This window comes from Cylas formicarius, unplaced genomic scaffold (genome assembly GCF_029955315.1).
Source record: "Cylas formicarius isolate icCylForm1 unplaced genomic scaffold, icCylForm1.1 PGA_scaffold_6__28_contigs__length_40554024, whole genome shotgun sequence".
Lineage (NCBI taxonomy): Eukaryota > Metazoa > Arthropoda > Insecta > Coleoptera > Brentidae > Cylas > Cylas formicarius.
The window spans coordinates 13,811,424-13,833,886 of record NW_026844347.1 but is presented as its reverse complement, the minus strand read 5'-3'; the positions used below and the strand labels follow the sequence as shown (position 1 = coordinate 13,833,886).

The 22,463-nt window shown below is 32.7% G+C and overlaps 1 protein-coding gene across 5 annotated transcripts in view; it reads left to right on the top strand.

The window, feature by feature from the left end:
- Positions 1-22,463, top strand: part of LOC132703895 (rho GTPase-activating protein 100F) — a 254,191-nt gene that overhangs the window by 177,267 nt on the left and 54,461 nt on the right. For all 5 annotated transcript variants that reach the window (XM_060673411.1, XM_060673412.1, XM_060673413.1 and 2 more), the window contains 4 exons: positions 2,849-2,955; positions 12,768-12,910; positions 16,999-17,140; positions 21,352-21,501. In XM_060673411.1, coding sequence (XP_060529394.1) covers positions 2,849-2,955; positions 12,768-12,910; positions 16,999-17,140; positions 21,352-21,501 — 542 coding nt within the window. The remainder of the gene's footprint in view (positions 1-2,848; positions 2,956-12,767; positions 12,911-16,998; positions 17,141-21,351; positions 21,502-22,463) is intronic.

Here is a 22,463-nt window from a genome sequence, read left to right as displayed (position 1 = left end):
CTGAAGTCATGGCCTATTAGGACTAATTTTTTATGTCAAATATCGAGAAGGGATATTACGGATCTGTTTAGGAATAAAGTGTCAACGAATTCTTATTCAGGACTATATAAAACCTAACTATACTAATTTCCATTAAGTTCGAATACAGAATGTTTGTTTATGGCTCAATTTTATTAATTCTTATTTTGTTATATAAATTTCACTCAAAGACAATAACGATTTTCTTAAAATTAGACATGCTTAGAGAAGTTTAGATATGAACTAAACGGTCTTGAAAATAACAGAAATATCAAAATTTATGGACGTCGGAATATTGTTTCCTTTGTAAAACCAAGTTTGTCAAGGAGAGGAGAATATTGGGCAGTCAAATTCATTCCCTAATGTATGTTTTAATTTTGTTTAGGTAATAACTATGGTTACTTTATCTTTGGGAGAAAAAGTGGTAATTATACGTCTAGTTAGCGATGGTGCGCGATCTTTCCGTGAAGTTGCTGCAAAGTTTAATTGAAGATATCCTGACATGAATAGGCATTTTGATCAGAACAGAACAATAAACACTCCAACCAACATCGTAATCGTCTTTTTCCTCTAAGCCCCAATACCAAAATGACCCTTAAAAAGTATTTGATTTTTTCTATTATTTTTGAAATTTGTATATTTAAAATTTGTATGATCTTAAAAAAAACGTACAAAATAAATGTTATCGACAAGGTTTACAATATTTGCTTTTTCAACATTAAAAACTTTGATCATTTGTCTAATTATAATAACTTTAAGGTAGTCTTGAATACGAATTTGTATTCAATTTCAATTTGAAAAAACCTCTAAAAGTAGTTTGCGATTTTCCTCTTCAAAAAAAATTGTGACTTCAGTCGATGCTATACGAAAAAACCGTATTAGTGCCTTTTATTAAGATATATCCAACAAAAAAAGAATTATCAAAATCAAAGGAAGTACAGTTCTCAAGTGGGACTCACTGTACAAATAAAATAATTCCTTCTGTTGATGCTATAAAACTCCGAGTGTATTTGTTTCTTTTACTGTGATTCTTATTTTCCTTTGGTTGATATATGATAAGATCCATTGATTAATTATGCCTAAGTACTCTAGCTTAGTTTAAGGAGTCAAATGCGCGATTCAAATCGAAAAACGCTCATTATTATACAGCTTAGTATAAATTTATTGAACGTTCGTTGGTCCTTGTTTCCGTGGAGCGCCCAAAACGGTAAGCATATTGCACATTTGAAATTATATCTTCTTGCTCTAAGAAATGCATCTTTCGTTTGTACATAGCATTTCTTAGCACTTAAAAAAAAACAACGTGCTATTGTTATAGGTCTATGTGAATTAAGGACAGCGCCTTTTCCACGGCATACGCACAAAAAACATACTCTTCTCTCTTCTCTCTTATAATGAACAGATGCAACAACTTAATTGGAGATGATTGGTAAAAAATTTTCCTCATTAGATATTACTTTATTATTAGCGACGATAGTTTTTTATTCTTATTGCTAGAGAGATTAATTAAATCAGCAAGACCTACAAAATTTTCCTCTGCAAAAAAGTTGTAAAGTGGGGCCTAAAAAAATGCGCACGTGTGAAACTGATGTATTTGGTAATTGGAAAAAATGTATTAATATAAAATAATTTTTATAACAATTGTTATAGATTATTTTATAAATTATTTGAAATAACATTTGTACTAAAAAAATGGGTCCATGTAGGAATTATTAAAAAATAAAAAGTGACTAATGTCGAAATGATTTGTTTTAGCACGAGGTAAATATTCATTTTATTAAATAGTTACATTGTCCTACCAATTTATTAGGTAATTTTTTTGGTCCTATATAGAACAGTTGTCGCTTCTACAAACTTTTCTCATTACTACATATAGGACACTGAATCTGATCTGATCTGATAAAGTAGCATATTTTTTATTTAAATTAATAAATTTCCCACAAAAAAATGGGGTGGTTTTGTTAGTTAACATTTATTCCTTGGCCTTATTATCCACACAAAAATTTATATATTAAAAAAGTATATGGTTTTTCTAACTCCGCTTCTCTCATTCCAGTACCGTTACCCCACCCACACGTCACCCATCTATTAACAGATTTTTAGTCGTTTATCTACCTACGTATCTGTTTGTAATACTACTTATTGGTAAATTATTTCGAATGTTATCGTGGGTGCGTCAGTTTCATAGTACACATGCCGATTTCGCACTTTTTACAAGTTTTTTTACAATCAAAGCTAAAGTCTAATATTTTTGTAGGACAAATGACCCAAAAAATTAGTAGGACAAGGTGAACATTTAATAATGTTAATACTTATGAAGCTAAAAAATAAAAATCAGTTGTCTATTAATCAAAATATTTTAATCACTAAATCGACGTGTCTTTATACCTGCTCAATTTCATATTTACTTTTTATTTTTCAATAATTCATACATGTTGAAGATTGGGGATACTTTTAATGGACCCATTTTTTTTGTAGGACAAATGTTATTTCAAATAATTTATAACATTTGGTTATAAAAATTAACTTCTATTAATATATTTTTTTAATTTCCAAAAACACCTGTTTCACACCTGCGCATTATTTAGGCCCTACTTGACAATTTTTTTGCAGGTAAAAATTTTGTAGGCCTTGCTAAAACAAAGTTGCTTATGAAGAATTAATATTATATAAATCATTTTAAACAAAAACCCTCGGCTCCCGGACTATTGACGTTTACAACCAGATTTTCATGACCATTCGAAAGCACGCGGTCCAGTGATGACAAAGGGCACGTCGGCGCGATTATAAGACGTAAATAACTTGTTGAACAGAAGGGTATCTCTTCCAGATTGCCGATGAACAAAAGATTCGCAGACAGGAATGTATCCATTTTGCAGGACGACGCTGACGGCGCGCTTTCCGCCCCCGAAATGCCATCCATCCGGAGAGATCGAGGTAAATGAATGATTATAACAGATGAAAAACTTTCATCGCCCACGATTCTGTCGTGTTTATTATTTTTGCTTTTTTCTTCGGTTTTCATGTTTTTTTTTACAATTTTTTAAATAAATCGCCCTCAATCACACGCGAAACATGAATGATGTCGGTTAAATTAGTCTATATTAAACGGCGCCACAGTTACCTACTGTGTCAGTTTTGGTGTTAGTACAGGTCAACGATTGAGAATTATCTCATTGGTTTCAAAGTAATGAGCAAATAGCTCCAAAAATTATGACGAATAAAAATATTTTTTTTAACCCAAGCATAAAATAAAATAAAAGAATTCTTTTTTGCTCTGAAATTATTTATTTTATTGCACTTAAGAATACATTACATGTGCCAAAAAAAAACTCGAAACATACAAAAAAATACTGGTGCCTAAACGAACCACTGGGAAAAAACATTAAATAATATTTTGCGGCACGTAAGTTCAAGAGAAAGTTCAAATTTGACAGAAAACTATTAAAAGTAGATTCTTTTCCAAATAGAACCTGATATGATACAAAAAAATGCATAATATTTTATGGTGCGTGAGCGCACCACTGGCAACAAACACCCGGTTTCATTTTTACACTTACACTTATTCCAAACTTAAATTGTGCGACTGACAATCATGAGGTGACCTTGATTATCATAACGCACTTCATCTATGGCAGGTGCATGATTTCTTTGAGTAATTGTTTTATCAACTTTTAAAAGTCAAAAACAATGTAAGATTTAAGATCAAATCAATCACTTTGTCTTCAAAAAACATAAAAAATATTTCAAGCGGAGTTTTTCCAGAAAACTTATTTTTTAGTTCCTCACATGATCTAAATTCATCGGATATAGGTGACATTGACAATAGAAGCAAGCCTATCGTTTGCAGAAAGCATACGTCTTCTTTTGAATTCCAGGGTTGCATCATCTGATTAGTCCCTTTCAGGTTTAGTAGTTGATGAATTACAAGACTGTTGAAGGACAGCTGTATCATTCGGTGTATGTAACTTGAAAGTTCCAACTATATCAGTTGGTTCCCCAAACTTTCGTTATCGTTCATATCTTCTTCGCCAGTCAAGGTATCCACGTCGGGTGGAATATATTCTGTAAATATTTTTTCAAGTTATTTTTAGCATAAATTTTCAAGGCATGGAATGCTACAATAACATAAGAATACGTAAATCCAAACAATACTTACTACTTTGCTATTGTCCTCATGCATCACGATCTTCTTCATAGCCGCCTCTAATTCCTTTTGAGTCAAATACCTCGGAAATGCCATATTTTACGAACTGTAACTTTCACTGCACAAGGCACAAACTAATTATAAACAACATGCTAATTGTTGGATCTTTATTCTACATGCACTGACTTGTAATAATAAAGTTTTGTTTCACAGATAAAACCAGTGGTGCATTCACGCACCAGTAAATATTTTCAAAAAATAAAGCATAATCAATATAGTATTTCCAATGTATGTTTTCTGCGATGTAATTTGCAAGCTATAGACAAAAATGGCAATACAAATCCAAAATATTTTTTCTTTACTATTTTGGATTTACTTGAAAATATGATACAAATTTATGTACCGCTTTGGCAAGTTTCAAAGTCATATATAAGATTTTTCCTTTACGCATAAAATAGCGATTTCTACAGTTTTATGTCCTTTAGTAGTAATAAAAATAAAATTTCTAAAAAACTAAAAAATTTTACCTAATAGAATAGAATAAAATAGCGTTTATTGACCTTTTATATACATAACAGTACATGTAAATTCATACAAGTTTAAAAATAAAACATGCAGCAATATATAGTTACTCTAACATAAATTTCTTGAATTAAATTAATTAAATTAGAATACTGCTGCTTTTTGCGGGATAAATACTTTGTAAGAGTAACACGAGTTTCCCGATAGCAAAATACCATTTTTAATTTAATTTAAAGATTAGAATCCAACACGACTCCAAGAAGCTTTGCAGGCTTTCATCACATTTGTCGGACGTAAAAATAATATTTTGACTTTTTTTCATTTAGTTTTAAGGCATTCGCCGAAAACCATTCACCAGCCCTAGCCAAGTCATCTTTATAGCAGTAGGAAAGTAATTTATGTACACAATGAACAGAATTTGGCCCCAATATGGATTCTTATGGTTGATTCACAGAAGTAATGAATCTTTCCCCTTATAGTGCACTTACTGCCTTCTATCAGTCAGGTATGACCTGAACAAGGATGGCTCGTTCTTACGAACTCCGTAAAACTCAAGTTGTTGTAATAAAACTTCAATTGATACACAAACGCCTTGCTGGAAATATATAATTTTAACTTTTAGTTGTTATTTATTGTATATACAAAAATCCACAATGTACGTTGAGGAGGAAATACATTCTCAAATACATTTAAGGCAACGAAGGGTCTGAAACAAGGATGCTGTCTCTTGCCTACATTATTCAAAATATATATTCAGGAAGCCCTCTGCAACTGGCGAAAAAGATCTGCAAAGATGGGTCTCAAGTTCAATCTGGCAACTCTATTTTTCGCAGAGCATCTAATCGTTGCAAGCTGTGAAGGAGACGCTGACTAGATGCTAAGAAAATTGCATGACCAATATGAAAAATGGATGTGGCAATCCAAATGCAGACCCAGATTTTGGCAGCGTCTAGACTAATTATTTTCCCTTTATCTTTACCAAAAATTATGAGTTCCGTCTTATTTTCGTTAAGTAACAGACTATGCTTACTAGAAATATCACTGAGAGCACATAGGTCGCTGTTTATATTATTAATGCGGCAAAAGTCGGGGGATAACGTATAATATCATCTTCCTATCAATTTCATCAGACCCCACTGCGTGAGTTCTAATTTGTTGTATTATTATTCCTACTTCGTTAGAGTTAACACTTGAAAATGAAAGTTTTTCTGGATTTAAAGAGTTATTATTGTTGTAGGACTGGTTAATGAAATCATTATTTAAGTCTGTTTGAGGGGTATCATTATAAAAGTATTGATTAAGTTCATTAGCATCCGCAATATTTGAGACATCTGTATTTACTGAAGGTCCGGAATACGCATCAAGATATTTAAGTACACGCCAGAAGTTTTTTGGATCCGTAAGAAACTTGTGTTGTAAAAAAGCATTTTTCTACGACTTAACAGCCATATTTACAAGATTTCTCAACTCCTGGTATTCAATCCAGGATTGTTCGGTTTTCTGTTTCTTATATTTAGACAGTGCTTTATGTTTCAACTTAATCATTATTTTTAAGTTTTCCGTGCGCCAAGGAGCTGGCGGTTTGGTTATCTTCGCAGTTTTTAAAGGAGCATGCAAGTTGAACACTTCCAGTAAGTTAGTATTAAAAAACTCCACCATTTTATCAACGTCAGTTAGTTCGAATATTTTATCCCAATTAATATTGTTTAAATCAAATAGAAAATGTTCGTAACAAAAAAAATGCTTTGGGTTTAGATTTAGGTATCTTCAATTTGCAGTGTACCATATGATGATCAGAGATGCCCTCCATGTTATATACCAGGCGCTCTATCACGATATTCGTAGAGATACTGACAATTAAGTCAATGAGAGTCAAGGTACTATGACTAATCCTGGTAGGTTCCCGAATATGTTGAAAAATACCGTATTTGCTCAAAAAATTGGAAAGAATAGCGGAACCATTATTACAATTTACTCCAAGAAGGTCAACGTTAAAGTCACCTTCAAATATAACGTAATCATACTCAGGAATTAATTGCACTAAGGTTATTTGAAGTGACTCCTCACAGTTATTCAGATTCAAGTGGAGGGGTCTGTAAAGGGTTCGCAAAGAAACCCTCCTACCAGTCTTATTTTAGATCGTCCTCCGTTGAAATTACAGATTTTTCACGTGTCTGGCCATTCCAGTTGCATATTTTTAGCTAGTCATACCTGATTTTGGTGAGATCCTCAAAAACAGAATAACCAGTATTTTTAAGTGATCTTATTATTATTATTATATTATGGTAAGAGATACAAGGTGACTTAAATTAGGACAAAGAATCCCCAAGATATGTACCTACAAGTTCTTAGTTTTTGTTACATTACTCTCTGATCTGATCTGATCTCTGATCCAAAATTACACTAATGCTGAAATTTCAAAATATTATTAATACACCATTCTTCGGTCTGTTCTCATTATATATATATATATATATATATATATATATATATATATATATATATATATATATATATATATATATATATATATATATATATATATATATATATATATATATATATATATATATATATATATATATATATATATATATTGTTGAAGTTGAAACACCCGATATAATTAATAAGGATAAAAGAGCCTTCAGAGACCTCAGATGGACTGAGCGAGTTTGATCAAATATCATTTTGAAGAATTCTGGCTGAACAAATTTGACCCAAATATATCAGCTGTTTTCTATATAAAGTCTAATAAAATGGAGGTCTTTTCTATTTAATTGCTAAGCTAATGAAATCTGGTAAGGGCCATCGGCTTTTAATCCGACATGGTGGTTTGCATCGCGTCCCTCTGTTGAAGAGGTCTTTTAGTTACAATGTCGTTTAGTGCTATCACAAAATCCCCCTTTTCCGCCCCAAAAAAAATCTTGGTAATATTAGAGCACTTAAGTTCGAAACCAGAGTTTTATTATTGTAGGTAAAACCTATAATGTATGTGGTTTTTTTCGTGTGGAGGTAACATCTTGTTTTTTAACAATTTAATTTGCTTTTTGATCTTGTTTGCGCACGACTTTTTGTTTATTTTTTCTTTTCGTTTTCTGGCTCTCTGTTATATTAGCCTTAACCAAACTAATTGTTGTAACTGATTTAAAAAAAAAGGAGTTTTATATTTATTTATTTCATTATTACACTTTCTTATTCGTCGTAGTTTATCATTTATTTTTTTATAGCAGTTAACGACGTAACATAGAAACATTATTTAATGTAATAAATAAAGAACGCGACCACTAGATGTATCGTACAACGGGAAATCGTTGAATAAACGAAAAGCGAGCTAACGAATTGCAAATAGGCACTGTCAGTTGCACAAAGCGCTCTCACGTTCCGTCAATTTGGTTCCTCTATAAAACAAAACAAGCGATCCTTTAACTTTGTGTTATATGTACCAAGATCATTAAATTAATACTTAAGCCTTTGTCAATGAGTAATTCAAAATATAAGTGTACATAAATGCAGCTAAAATCTAGTTTCCAATCTAAGCCAATTAGAATTGGAATATGAAGGACATAGTCAAACAAAACCTGACTCTCAGCTGTTTTGTAATTTTTTGAGGCTTTCTCTGGCTTTCCACCAATAAGAGCGGATCAGTATAACTCACTAGAGTAAGCCAATGCAGATAAAAATTCGTGTCATATTGTTTCAATTTCATAGATAGCTTTTAAATTTACAATAACTCTGTTGAACTGGATAAGACAAGCGAGGTTTGAGTTTCATTTTGTTATAAAAAATACTCCCAAATTTTTGCAAGAAGAGCAGGGATTCAATTTAATTTTATTAATATATACACCTATATGATTTAATGAGGCATCGTTACTATTGCCAAGCAAAAGGGGCTGAGAATTAAAGTTGTTATGGCGAATTTCGTGTACACTTATAATATTTAGATCATGATTTATTTGATGTTCTGCAATGTCAAGACACGTGCAGTTAAAACTAATCTAACTAAAGTAATCTGCAAAGTGATGCGAGATGAGATAGCTAAATTTTCAGATATCAGAAATGTAAAGCTACCAAAGTTTCCAAAATACTACTGGCGAAGCTATCGAACCACGTCCAACAAATCAGAATATGCGTATCAAATGCACTATTATGCTATGTTTAGCTTTAAAACCGGATTTTGTAGAAAGAGTTACATTCCTCAATGAGTAATGCTCAACTATTTGGTCATAGCTTCCTCAAAGACCTTAAAAAGAACCGGCAGGACATATATTGGACTAAATTGAGAAAGCTCACTAGGGTCACTGTTCTTGGTTACTGGTATAACACTGACCAACTTGCAGTTACTGGGTAACTTGCCGGAGAAGATTATTAGTGATTTAAGGGGTTGCTACAAGAATAATTGACACTCAAATCTATCAGCTTTTTTAGAATTAGGGAGTAGTAGTGAAATAATTTGTTCAATTTTGTCGGGAATGACCTCTAAAACTGAAAGTGACTATGAGCATAATTTGAAACATTATTAGTATAGTGGTCAATATATGTTTACCGGCGTGTTAACCACGAGCACACTTTTTAGAAAAAAACCTGTTAAACTCCTCAGGGGTGCCAATATTTAAAGATGGAAGATCACTAAATATTAATCCAACGGAAGGTGTGCCAAAATTACTTAGGATTAACACCTTTTTTTGTTTAGAATAGATGTGAGAATATTTAAAACAACTTTTTATTACTTCAACGAAGCAGAGGTTTCCATTTTTTGTATTTTTGTCGCATCGTATATTTAATATTAGAAGGTAGGATTATCGCATAGTAATAATGCCTTTCTTATTGACACTTATACATAAAAAAATATTCATAACTTTGCTATTGAGGAAATAAGAATTGAGGCTCAAAGAAAAGAAGTGTTTTAAGAAAGATGCAAAATGTACAACAAGCAATAAGAGTAAGATTTGACATGAAAAGAAATGCACATCACAAGAGCAATATTACGGAAACCGCAAAGATATGCAGGAAACCATACAGATCTAAAGCGATCCTTGAACTTTGTGTTATATGTACCAACGCTGGAGCAGGAATCAATGCTGTGGAGAGTAGAGTTGGAATATTATACTGTATTGTTACCAAACAATTTCTGAAACATGAATGTTCTGTGTCTATCAAGAGTCAGAAAATCCCTATACCTCGTGGCCCTTTGATGAACATCTGAGCCCCTGACTAGCTTATCAGATTAATACTTAAGCCTTTGTGAATGAGTAATTTAAAATACAACTATACATAAATGCAGCTAAAATCGAGTTTTCAATCTAAGCTAAATTTCTTAGGATTAACACCTTTTTTTGTTTAGAATAGATGTGAGAATATTTATAACAACTTTTTATTACTCCCACGCAGCAGAGGTTTTCATTTTTTGTATTTTTGTCGCATCATATATTTAATATTAGAAGGTATCCATGGCAAAGGTCGTTTGGTGATACGAGAGATCATGTTTATCAAACAAATGATTGACTGAATTTGTAGAAAGTCCAACTGTGTGTGAATCAAGTGGAAACTATTTTTTTTACAATACAATAAAATGTTGGTGCTTTAACAAGTCTCTCCAAGCAATGCTTAAAGCTCTGGAAACTAACTAGTTTTTAAGAATTTTAATAAGGAGAATCAATTTGTTTGCAGACTTTAAACCTCTCCTTAAATCATTAAAAGCTCTTGATGCATTGACAATATGATTATGCAGTCCTATATTGATTCATGTGTTAATCTGATATATATTGTTTATAATTCTCGTCTCAGAGTTATGCATGTGATTAGAATAAATTAATTAGTTAGTACTTTGAGTATTTATTTGTATTGTTCTTTGTATAGCCTAGTTGTGTTAGTTAGTGTCATACTCATAAAATAATTTGCTCTTTTGTATTGTAACCCTTGCATCCTTTGAAAATTAGTTTTGCTACAAGGAAATAGCGTGATATAAAAAAAGCACATTGCAAACCATGTTCTTAGTTTTTTCGTTTACCAATTAGGCTACAGTGATAAATAATGGGATTGTATCATCATAAAATTGTTGATGCTAGGCCAGGGATAATCCTCACTGGGTTATGAAATACTAGTCGTTTAGTTAACTGTTTCGATGGGCAATTATGCGATACTATGGAAATGTGCTATATGTATTTTCAGCAACAGTCCTTTTGAAACTTGGTCTTCGAGGTCCCCTGATATTACACCACTAGATTTTTATTTTTTTCTTAAAATGAAATAATTATTCCTTTGTGTTAGTGTTATGTATTTTACCGAAGAATTTAATTTGCATGAATTGACGACATTGTAGAGATTTTTCTTTCCATGGCACAGTGATTTATCAAACAAAAAATCGCAAACTTTTAATAATTTCGTGCATCTACCAAAATAATTAAAAAACTAAAAATTCCAATTTTGTCATGAAATTTGGTATGTGCCGTTATAGTATCACTGAAAAATTTCAAATCGGTATTTATTCAGAGAGTCAAAATATAGATGCGTCTTCATCTTAAATGTGACACAATCTATATTGGGATATATTATCAAACTGTTTTTAATCGGGACTTGTTTCAAAATTAAAGAATTTCACCTTCAGTCACTAAAATAAGGGTGTTAGCAAGAAAATACAAAATGGTTTCAATGAAACTTTGAACTCAGCAATGCAGCAGAATTAACGGTTTATCAGTTTAAAGCAAATTAGAAAAAACTCATAACATTGTGAACCAGCACTTTTTCATAAAAGTTTAAAACCAGGGTGATTCTTAGACATTTAACCAAGATAACAAAATTACATATTATTGGAAAGAAAATGCTTTAATGTTCAAAAAATTGCACAAATCGCTACAGCTTACCCAGGCTGTTTAATTGTTTAATTGACAGAAAGCAGCCGACAATGACATGATAAGTGAGGTTAGGATGGGCCGCTGCAGTGCGTACACAATATTAAAATTATTAAAATTAAAACTAGGCCTAAGTTAAAGTTAAAATTGTAAAATGTTTAAATAGGAAGAATAGCGGAAAATATGTCTACTAAATATAATGGGGACTCAAAATAAATAAGAACTAAAAGTTCAGATTTTCACGAAATTATATATTATGACATGACAATTGTTTCGACAACACCGTGTCTTTATCAAATGTCAAATGATAAAGACACGGTGTTGTCGAAACAATTGTCATGTCATAATATATAATTTCGTGAAAATCTGAACTTTTAGTTCTTATTTATTTTGGTAAATGGATTTTCATCAAGTAAAAGCCACCTTAGTTCAATAATGGGGATTGGAGAAGATTTATGTCAAAAGACACTAGACCCAAAAACTGTAAGAGGGAAATTAATAAAATATTGGAAATACATGGGTTGAATAATAAGTAGATTTTTTTAAAAATAAATAGCTTGCAAATGGTTTGGAGAGAGGAAGAAACTTTGTAATAACTAACTTAGAACAGCAGAAAGTTGAAGAAGGTGAATCTTATTACAAAAATGTAAGAGTTGAACATCCTTATGTGGTTCAAAGGAATGTTTCTCGTTTATGATGTGATTACCAAAAGTAAATCTGTTGTTTACTGGAAATAAGGAATTTTTATTTTTTTCTGTAGCATTAATGTGTTCCAGTGTATGAGAGTTTTTTTAATTTCTGCACTTATTGTTAATAAAGTGTTTTCCTTCCAGTTATATATAAGGGAATTCTCAATCCCGTAACTCCGCACGACTTGCCTTCAATTTTGAAAGTCCGTCCATGTCCTCTTCGTTAAATGACTGCTTTCTTCCTGGTGTTAAAGGTTTTCTCACTCCAAGACTGAGCCGGTATTTTTTGAAGTTTCAACGGCACTAATTCTTCATTTTCTATTAGGTTTCATAATAGCTGAAGTTGATGAAGAAGCCTGATCGTTTTCTTTTGGCTTACCTAATATTTAGTTTCACCGCGACTAGGTCATATTTTTAACATATTTTTTTCTTCCTCTTTCGTTTTAGTTACCATCGTTTACCATCTATAAGCCATTTTCATGTCTTTTGTTTGCTTTATGAAATAATGGCGAATACCCTCGTCACGTAGCGTGTTCTCCTTAGATGAATACAGGCAATGGCTGAGCCGTACACCGTCGACTTCCGCCATTTACGAGCAAATACGAGCATCCAGGGATGTACTAAACCAGCAAAGGGCGGCCAGGTTCACCTTCAGCGCCGAAAATATACATGACGCATTTAAAAACGTAAGTATACCGAATATCAACTAAAAACGAGAAGTACTAGTCTTCTATAGATCACTATCCTTAATTTTCAGTGGTCTACAAGACAATTTTTTTGGGCTAGTTAAAGTACAGCCCTAAGTATCAATTTCAATTTTTATAAGAAGAATTCTTATCGAACATTTTTTATAATACAACATTCTGATGCATTTTATTTGTTTTATTTTATTGTATTGGATATTTGTTAATTAAGAATCAATGTTAGCAACTGTCATGATGCTGAAAATAACCTCACTTTTTTCGTTTTATTGTAGCCTGAAAAACGAACATTGATTGTAATGCTCAAATCCTTCTATGACAAATGGGATATGTTGTACAGTACTGCTCATATTTTTTTTAACACTCGCCATTTTTATTGACTCAGAAACTGAATTGAATTCTTTTCAATCAACAATTTCAACATGGCAGTTTTCTCCAGTTTCTTCCGTTTTATATACGACTGTTGGAATAGGGTTGAAAGAATCAATTAATTAACCTGAATTTGCTGAGTTCGGGTGTTATAGTTCATATAAGTATAACTGTATTACATATTAAACAAAATTAGTCATCAGAATAGTTTGATTCTGTGCCATCACTATGTTGTCCCTAATTTTTTTATAATTATTAATATTCTATAATACTTAATACAATACTTAACTTAGGTACAACATTAACTGACGCAATATCTGCAAGTATTCAGGCAATTCTTGATGCAGAAGAGTGGATTAGTTCGAATCGTTTTAAATTGAATGAAAATAAATCAGAAATTGTCTTTTTTTCGGATGCACCCGACGTTAACTCCCATAACGCTAAACTCCTGGGTGTGTACATAAATTGTAGACTTAACTGGCATGTGCATATAGCTATGCTGGTCGGGAGAATAAATAAAGTTACATTTCAGATTGGAGAATTTATTCAACTCACATCTTTTGGGACGGTTCTAACGTTTTATTTTGGTAACTTCGTTAGCACATTGTTGTGGGAAGACTCTTCAGAGGCAGATAGAAATTTTAAAATAAAAAAAAAATTGTTTGAACGTTGTTTCCCTTCAATTTTGATGTATCAGTGCATGAAAAGTAATGAATTCCGACTTTCACATGCGTGCTACTAGACAAAAAAATGATCTGTGTGTTCCCTCTCATTGTGTAAATAAAACTCAATAGTCCATTAATTTTATTGGTATTAAATTGTATAATAAAATACAAGCAACTCTCAAAAACAACTGTTCCCCGATTGGATTTAAAAAAATTGTTAGTAACATACTAACAGAAGAATGCTTTTATAACTATTAAGGTTTTTTTGAATGCAACTTTGGAAGCTAAAGACGTCTAAATTTTAATATGTTAAGTCATATTGACAACTTCAAGTGTATTGTTTATACATGTTTGGGCAATAAATTATTTTATTTGTATTTTAACACATTAACTCCAACTGCTCATTTGTATTAGTTCGTACTGAGTTTTAATTACTTCATTTACTTGAACGGACAATTTTGGGTTCATGTTATTGCCTGTAAGGGGTATGTTAGCGGATTTTTTTATGACCTTCTGAACAAACAGAATATGTTTTTTCTTCTCCCGTCTGTCAAATATCTAATTATCCACCGATCTAGCGTGCGGGAAGCGTCACTTTACCACGTCAGTTTCGTTTCGCATGAATCCGAGCCACTTTGGACATTTCGGATGTTTTCGGAGATATTTCCCACGCTTTTAACTTTGACGTTTGTCAATTCTGACGGTCATGTCAGTGAATGTATTCGTGTTGTTTTGCGAAAATGTACCCAAATACTAACGGTCGTAGAAAAAGTATAGTATGCAACACGTTCGGTAAACTTTTTAACTCACTAGTTCATTAAACAGTCGCTCCGTTCGTGTCAAATAAGCTCGTGTGTCAAATGCCGTTTACCGCACTTGATGCATAATATACTATGATCATACTATTTTGTTCTTAAAACATCAACTAGTTGTCTTTTGTATCAGTATCTTCAATATAAAGGTCATGCTGACTAAGAAACTCTTGCAATACCTATTTTTTGGTGCCGATGGTTGATAATTTTTTAGCTAAAGTACTATGATAACTAGTATTATCAAGATCTATTACATTGCCTGAAAGAAAAGAATATTTTTACACAATTTTTAAAAAGTTCACTTCATGTCGTAATGACAGTGTTATGAGTAGTCTTTAACTTTTTTTTGCTGAGAGTAGCAAAGCTTTTGGTACCCAAATGCGAAATTGATGAATTTGAGTTAAATATCTTCGTCTCCATTCCATCAACCGTTTGGTCTCAGTAATGCAGCTACGCGTATCAATATTTTTATGTCTAAATCTGATTGTGTGCAGAAATCGGAGCAATGTTTCACTACTGCAAGTAAAAGGACTATTTTCTTTTAATTCCTGTCGCAATGATTCAGGTGACCCGATCTGATTACTCTTATATATCGCATCATTCCTAAATTTTAGTGATGCATTAAGAATTCTACGCAAGGTTGGTCTTACATTAGAAGATATTTCACTATCCTTCCGAAGGCAACTTTTACGCTCTCTGACGTTTTCATCCTTTGTGGTAGTGTTCCTTTATGAATATTTTGGGTAGCAACCCACTTCTCATTCCTTCTACATGACCATACCATATCAACTGCCTTCGCAGTACCTGGTCAATATTTGTTTTGTTAACTTGCATAATCTCCCTGATTCTGGTTTTCTTTGACTTTCCTGGCGATCTTCATCATAAGTCAATCTGTAGGGCCATAAGCCGTCTAATTTTCTGGGTCAGTTGCTTTGTTTCGCAATCATATAGTACCGAGCTTTTAATTTTTTTTTCGCGTGATATAATTTTTGACCATAATATTGAGTTTAGACGTTCACCTTTCTATCTTTCAGTATTCTTTACGCAATATCAGTCTCTTCTATTTGCGTTTCTAGGTTCGCACATATATTTACTCATTGAGTATTTCGCTAGCATTAGAGTGTTGATATTCTTTGTTCCATCATTAAGTTTCCCATTGCACAGCATTGCACTTCACTTTCAGAGTACTTAAACATTAAAGAGCGTAGAGATCAGACAGCTTCCATCTTATCGTAGCCGTTTGGGTATTATGAAGCTTATGCCGGGTCAATGTTATTATCTGAAGCACAACAAATGCTAATAATAATATATTTATTATACCACATATTTAGAACAACAACAACAATGTAAAAATACTTTAACAGAACACACTAATGCAGTGATTATATACATTAGTATATAAACTAGTAATTCAAAGTATATAAACATTTTTCTAGGATGAAACACTAATATTTAGATCTAAAAATGTTTGTATTACACTGGTTCTTTACATTTGCGAAAAGTTTATTAAAGACTATGAACACCACGGTTCGTACAAACTTTTTTCGAAAATTTCTGTTATTTTTTTAAATCAGAAGACAGCATTACATGTTGCTTACTACAAGTATTATAGTCGTGGAAATCTTTGTTTTTTTTTTTTGTAAGCAATATCCAAATAATATTCAATACCTATTTGCTGACAGTTCTCTGAGAGACCAAAACACAAAATGGCCAATTCAGAGTTAAATTACTATATTTCTATTATAGAAGTAATGTAATATGTTTCAGGTAGACATAAGATGTTGAAAATGACGCTTAGTGTTTCAGGATCAGCAACTTTACTAATGAGAGATTCAATGTTAAAACTGGAATGTCGTCTGGATCTAAGTAAATAGTTTTTAGTTCTTAAATAATATAAAAAGAATTATGCAGAAAACTGGAACTTGCTAAACATGTGAAAGGTTTTATAATTGAGGCTAGATATTTTGGTAAAGAGTACGTTGGTGAACTGATGATGCTAATGATAAACCTTTGAGGTAGATTCCATCGAACAAGTAGGATCTTTATTCGGTTTTCTAAGAGAATGTCTTGAATTCATGACATCGCTAGGGTTTCCCTACTAATATCTCTGGGTTAGATCCAAACGATATTCTGGTTAGTTCTTAATATGTAATGTGTAACGAAATGTTTGCTGTCTCAACAATAATTAATAATAATTAAATTTGCTAATAATTATTTTTGTTCAAAGATGGAAAGCAGCGGCGGAATCTACAGTTCCTACGGACGATCTGGAGCTACCTCAACGTTGGACAGACACTTCAGCAGGTCCCAGCAGCCATCGATACCCGCGAGATCACTGTCAACGCAACATATCACGTCCTCATCCACAGGTGAGCGCAATTCGAAATAATGCATTAACCTTTTAATTCCCAGAACTATTTTTGTTTTAAATTGGTCTCATTTTTGTATTTTATGGAAAAATTGAATATGCTGGTATTCAATGGCCCATTCGTTTCGAAACAGCTCGTAAAGTAATACATGTTTTTGGTATGATAAATCACACGCTGGGCATAAATGGGTTAAATCCATTTTGCTCGTTATTTTTAACGATGTTAGCTGGCAAGAAACGACGCGATTGGAGACCGGGAGGGTCGGATTTGAATGAAATACATTAAGCTCCATTAATCGGCAACAACGTTTGCCGACTGTACTAGACAATGATACGAAATGTAAATTAATGGGCTTTTGTTGCGTAGTAATCCAGGAAGTCTGGCAGGAGAGTGCTTTAAACAGTCTCCAGACGTTACGTTTCACGACCGGATTGGTAGGTGGAAACACATTTGTGTTTGCTAGCGAATTTAGTGGGAAAAACAAAAGGCGGCTTGCGGCAAAACGTTATAAAGGAAGTTTTCCTCCATGGAAAAGTATTTGATGGACCGATGGCGGCATATACCGATTATATTTTTCCACAAATAACTCTGTGGTACAGTGTGAGGAGAAAATGATAATGACAAAGTTGCATAGATTGTTAGGATGCGCAATTCAAAATTATTTTATAGTATGAAGAGTAGTTTTAAAAAGCGTGATGAATAAAACATACATTTTTTTAAAGTTTATTTTATATATTTTATATATTAATTATATAAAATAATAATAATAATATACCGGATTATACACTCTATACGTTTAACTTTGCAACGACTTTAAAATTTTGTAATCACCTATACAGGGTGTTTTCTAATTGAATGTCATTAAATAAGGTTGCGATTTTTGGGTTCATTTTCAAAAGAAAACTTCATATGAACATGTCTTAAACGTCTTATCTTTTGAAATGCAAAATGTAAAGATTTTCGCTTGCGTGTTAACTTTTTGTCAATAGTTTTTAAATAAATTTGCGCATTATCCGTTCTTTGACCAAGAAATACTATTTTCAGATGAAGCTAACTTTTCCTGAAACGCAATCAGAAATTTCCATAACGGTCATATTTGGACCGACGAAAACCATACAGTTGTAGAATTTAAATATAGGAAAATGTTTGGGCTGGAATTGTTGGAAATTACTTAATGGGAACCTTTTTCCTGTCAAAAAGGCTAAATGGGCATATTATCGCCGTTCTTTAGAAGATGATGATGACATTGCTAGAAGAAGTACCATATTTAATTAGGAACAGAATATGGTTTATGCATGACGGCGCGCCCGATGGGTAGGTCGCGACGCACCTCGGATTTAAATAGTTAGGATGCTTTCTTACCGGAGCATCCAAAAAGTCTAATATATATCACCCCAGTTAACACTGCAGAAGACCTGAAGGATCGTATAAGAGCTTTCTCCGATTTAATAAGAAACACTGGAGAAACAAAGAGAAACGTATTAACAGACAATTTCGTTAAAAATTATAGTAGTGTTTTTTTTTTTAATTAGAATCGTAAATTATTTATTTTGTTGTTAAGATGTTATTTCATTTAAACTATGAAACTAAAAAGAACACTATAATAATATTTTTTTTCCTGAAGGACAATAGGTGGTAAATATTTTGTTTTGTTTAGATGATTGATTTTTCACAAAAAAAGTTCTCGATTTAACCTAATTAATCAAAATGTTATTTATTCATAGACAGTGAGTTGCACGCCACTTATTTTCTTACAAAAAATGATGGCATGTGCATTCATTTATGAGGAAACTTGATATCTAAGTTTTTTTATTCGGTTGCACTATTTTCTGTCATTTTTAACGATATTGAGCATGCAGAGAAAAGGTTTTAATTTTTTCTAGGAAAACGTATATCGGATTGAAAAAAAATGAAATTAAATTTCTTTCTAAATGATTGGAGATAGTAAAAATAATTTTTATTTAAAGAGAAATCAGTGGCTTATCATCAATATCTGCCAAAATGGACATGTGATATTCCGTAAGCCAACCACTAGTGTATTTTAAAAAATTGGGTTTCACTAAATAATTCCTCTTAATACGTAGTACATGTGTGCCCGATTTCATTAAAATAAATAACACAGATACAGATATTGAAAAATAAATATTTTATTTTTGTAAACTTTACCGCTCTGTATGTCAAGAGTTAATATGTTCAGGACATACCAAAAATTACCCCTTATTTATTGACATTAAATTAGAAAACACCCTGTATGCTGGTGATACTCAAATTTATTTTTCTTCTCAAGATCATGAAATGACGCACTCTGAAACTAACATTAACGTTGAATTAAAGAAGTGTGGTAAAAAACTTTGATTCACGGGTTTATTTGGCACGAGCAGAGCGACTGTTTAATAAATGAGCGATCTAAAAACTTTAGCAAACGTGTTTTAATACTTTAAGTCATATTGTAAACTTTTCATTTGAAATTATTGAAGTAAATCAATTTTTAAATTCAGCTGGACGAAGATCCACTACAAATTCAAATTTTTGTTAAATGTTGCTGTTTGGGATAGAGTTACTAATCTAATCGATGGGAAATAATAACATATGGATATGGATATGGATATCTTATTACCAGTAATAATATTGCGAAATGCAAAGTCCTTTTTAACCCGATTTCAAAAATATGTAGTTTGTCGGTATTTGGCTTAACTACTTTTGAAATAAATCGAGTTTATTACTCAACAGTAGAATTTAATAATCAACATCATTATTGCTTTGGAAAACAAAAGTTTTGGTTGCTGCCTAACAGAAATTAACAATGTCGCTACGACTAATTATAATTTCCAGAATAGTATATTATGCAAGAAGTGTGGTAAACGGCATTTGAGTCACAAGTTTCTTTGGTATGAACGGAGCGTAGCGGAGCGGGTGTTTAATAAACGAGTAACTTAAAAAGTTTACCGAACGGGTTGCATGCTATACTTTTTTTAGGGCTGTTAATTTTCGGGTATATTTTTGCAAAACAAGAGGAATACATTCACTGCCATGACCATCAAAATTGACAGACTTCAAAATTCAAGCCATACTGTAAAATCTACAAAACATGCGACAATAGCCCGGAAATGCCCAAAGTGACTCAAATCTGTGGAATAAAAAAACTCATATGGTAAAGTGACGCTTCCAGCACGCTAAATCCGTGTACAATTAGATATTTTACAGAAGGAAGTAGAAAAACACTATTTCTTTATAATATGGATTACTCAGAAAATCAAAAACAATGAAATTGTTGGACGTTTTTATTGAAACAATGAAAATGTGTCGTATAAAAAATATTGTTCGTCGCTTTGATGAGACAAAAAATAGTACAAGAAATACAAGGAATGCAGTTGGAATTCAGGAGAATACAATCAAACAACAGGACAAAAAAAGGTTTGCGTTAAATTTATAGAAAATCCTGAGAGGTCAGCTCCAAATACTGCAAATTGTATAAACAGATCATGAGAAACATTTCATAACACTTTAAAAGGAAGCAAGTCCTTGCAAATTACAAGCGGTCAAAATACAAGGGTGGGCTCTTTCATATTTGGCGGTATATTGGCTGATAAAGTAATGTTTGAAGTTACTTTAACGAGTAATAGGTATTTGCACTTGCGTTAAAGGATAGTTTCGTCGAATATTATTAAAGAGAAATTTAAATCCCCCTTCGAAATCCTCTGGTTTAAGTCCTTGGTACATGCTAAAATTGTACTCCTATGTTTTCCTCGATTTGCCTATTTGATATCTCAGGATTAGCAACAACTGTTTGTAAAACATTACCTTGTGTTTCTTCTAAAAATCCCTTTTTCCCAGATATAACAGTTTTTTTAAATGAATCATGTTCTTTTAAATTTTGAACCAGTTTTAAAAAAAGAGGACTTACATGGCTGCCTCCTTTCTGAATATGCATAAGGATACAATGCTGCTGTTTTTACATTATTCATTATTCAGACGATATATAAGCGGGACAGTGTAGAATGCAAACCAGTTTCTTTTAAACTCTGAAGAAGCCTTTAGTCAATTACGTGGCAATCCGGGTCGCAATCGTGTATAATTACTTACGCCTAGGCAGATATCCAAAAATGGACAAATATTACAAACACTAGTTTCAACCAGTAAACCAGTTTGTATAACCCTCACATTTTGGGATACACTATAATTTATTCTTATCTTTTTTATTATATTTACAGCTTTAAGTAGTAGTAGGTCACCGTCGATGCGTCGAATGAGACAACTTCTCGATTTGGACAGCGCAAGAGCCGGCGCAGCTCCTAGTCCAGTGCCAACACCGAGCGGTACATTACCCAGAGGTCAAAGGCAGTTAGACATTAACCCAGCAGGTAACCGATACCGTTAATTTTCATTTATATGCAACCTATCTCATACATTTGACCCTCATTATTGACCTTATAAATCTCTATCTGTATAGCCAACAGATTAGGCGCAAGCCAAGAATGCATTAAATATAATAATGGGTGTTTTTTTCGGTGTATAGAACTTTACGTTGGCATTACTGTTCAAGATGGCGACCGATTTAATAGCTGTCAAGTGATTTATTCTCAGTTTGGTTTGGCAATTCATCATGAATAGACTCACGCCTGAACAACGCTTACAAATGGGCCCAAAAGGATATTGTCGTTGTTCTCGATTTTCATAAGCGAATTTTGTTTAGCGATGAAGCGCACTTCTGGTTGAATGGCTACGTCAAAAACAAAACTGCCGCAATTTGTAGCGAAGCTAATCCTCAAGTGTATGTCGAAACACCATTACATCCAGAAAAACTGACTGTTTGGTGCGCTTTATGGGCTGGTGTACTGGAAGTACGAACCAATGTACTTCTTCAAAAACGATGATGGCCAGAACGTTACAGTCAATGGTGATCGGTATAGAGCTATGACTACTAACTCTTTCATTCCTGAATTGAATAACCATGATGCCCAGGAGATGTGGTTTCAACAAGACGGCGCAACATGTCACACAGCTCGTGCCACAATCGATTTATTGAAAGACACGTTTGGTGACCGCCTAATTTCACGTTTTGGACCTGTGAATTAACCTCCAAGATCTTGTGATTTAACACCGCTAGACTGCTTTCTGTGGAGCTATGTAAAGTCATTGGTCTATGCGGATAAGCCACAAACGCTTGACCATTTGGAAGACAACATTCGCCGTGTTATTGCCGATATACGGCCACAAATGTTGGAAAAAATTATCGTAAATTGGACGTCCAGATTGGACTACATCCGCGCCAGTCGTGGCGGTCGTATGCCATAAGTCATATTTAAAATGTAATGCCACAAGA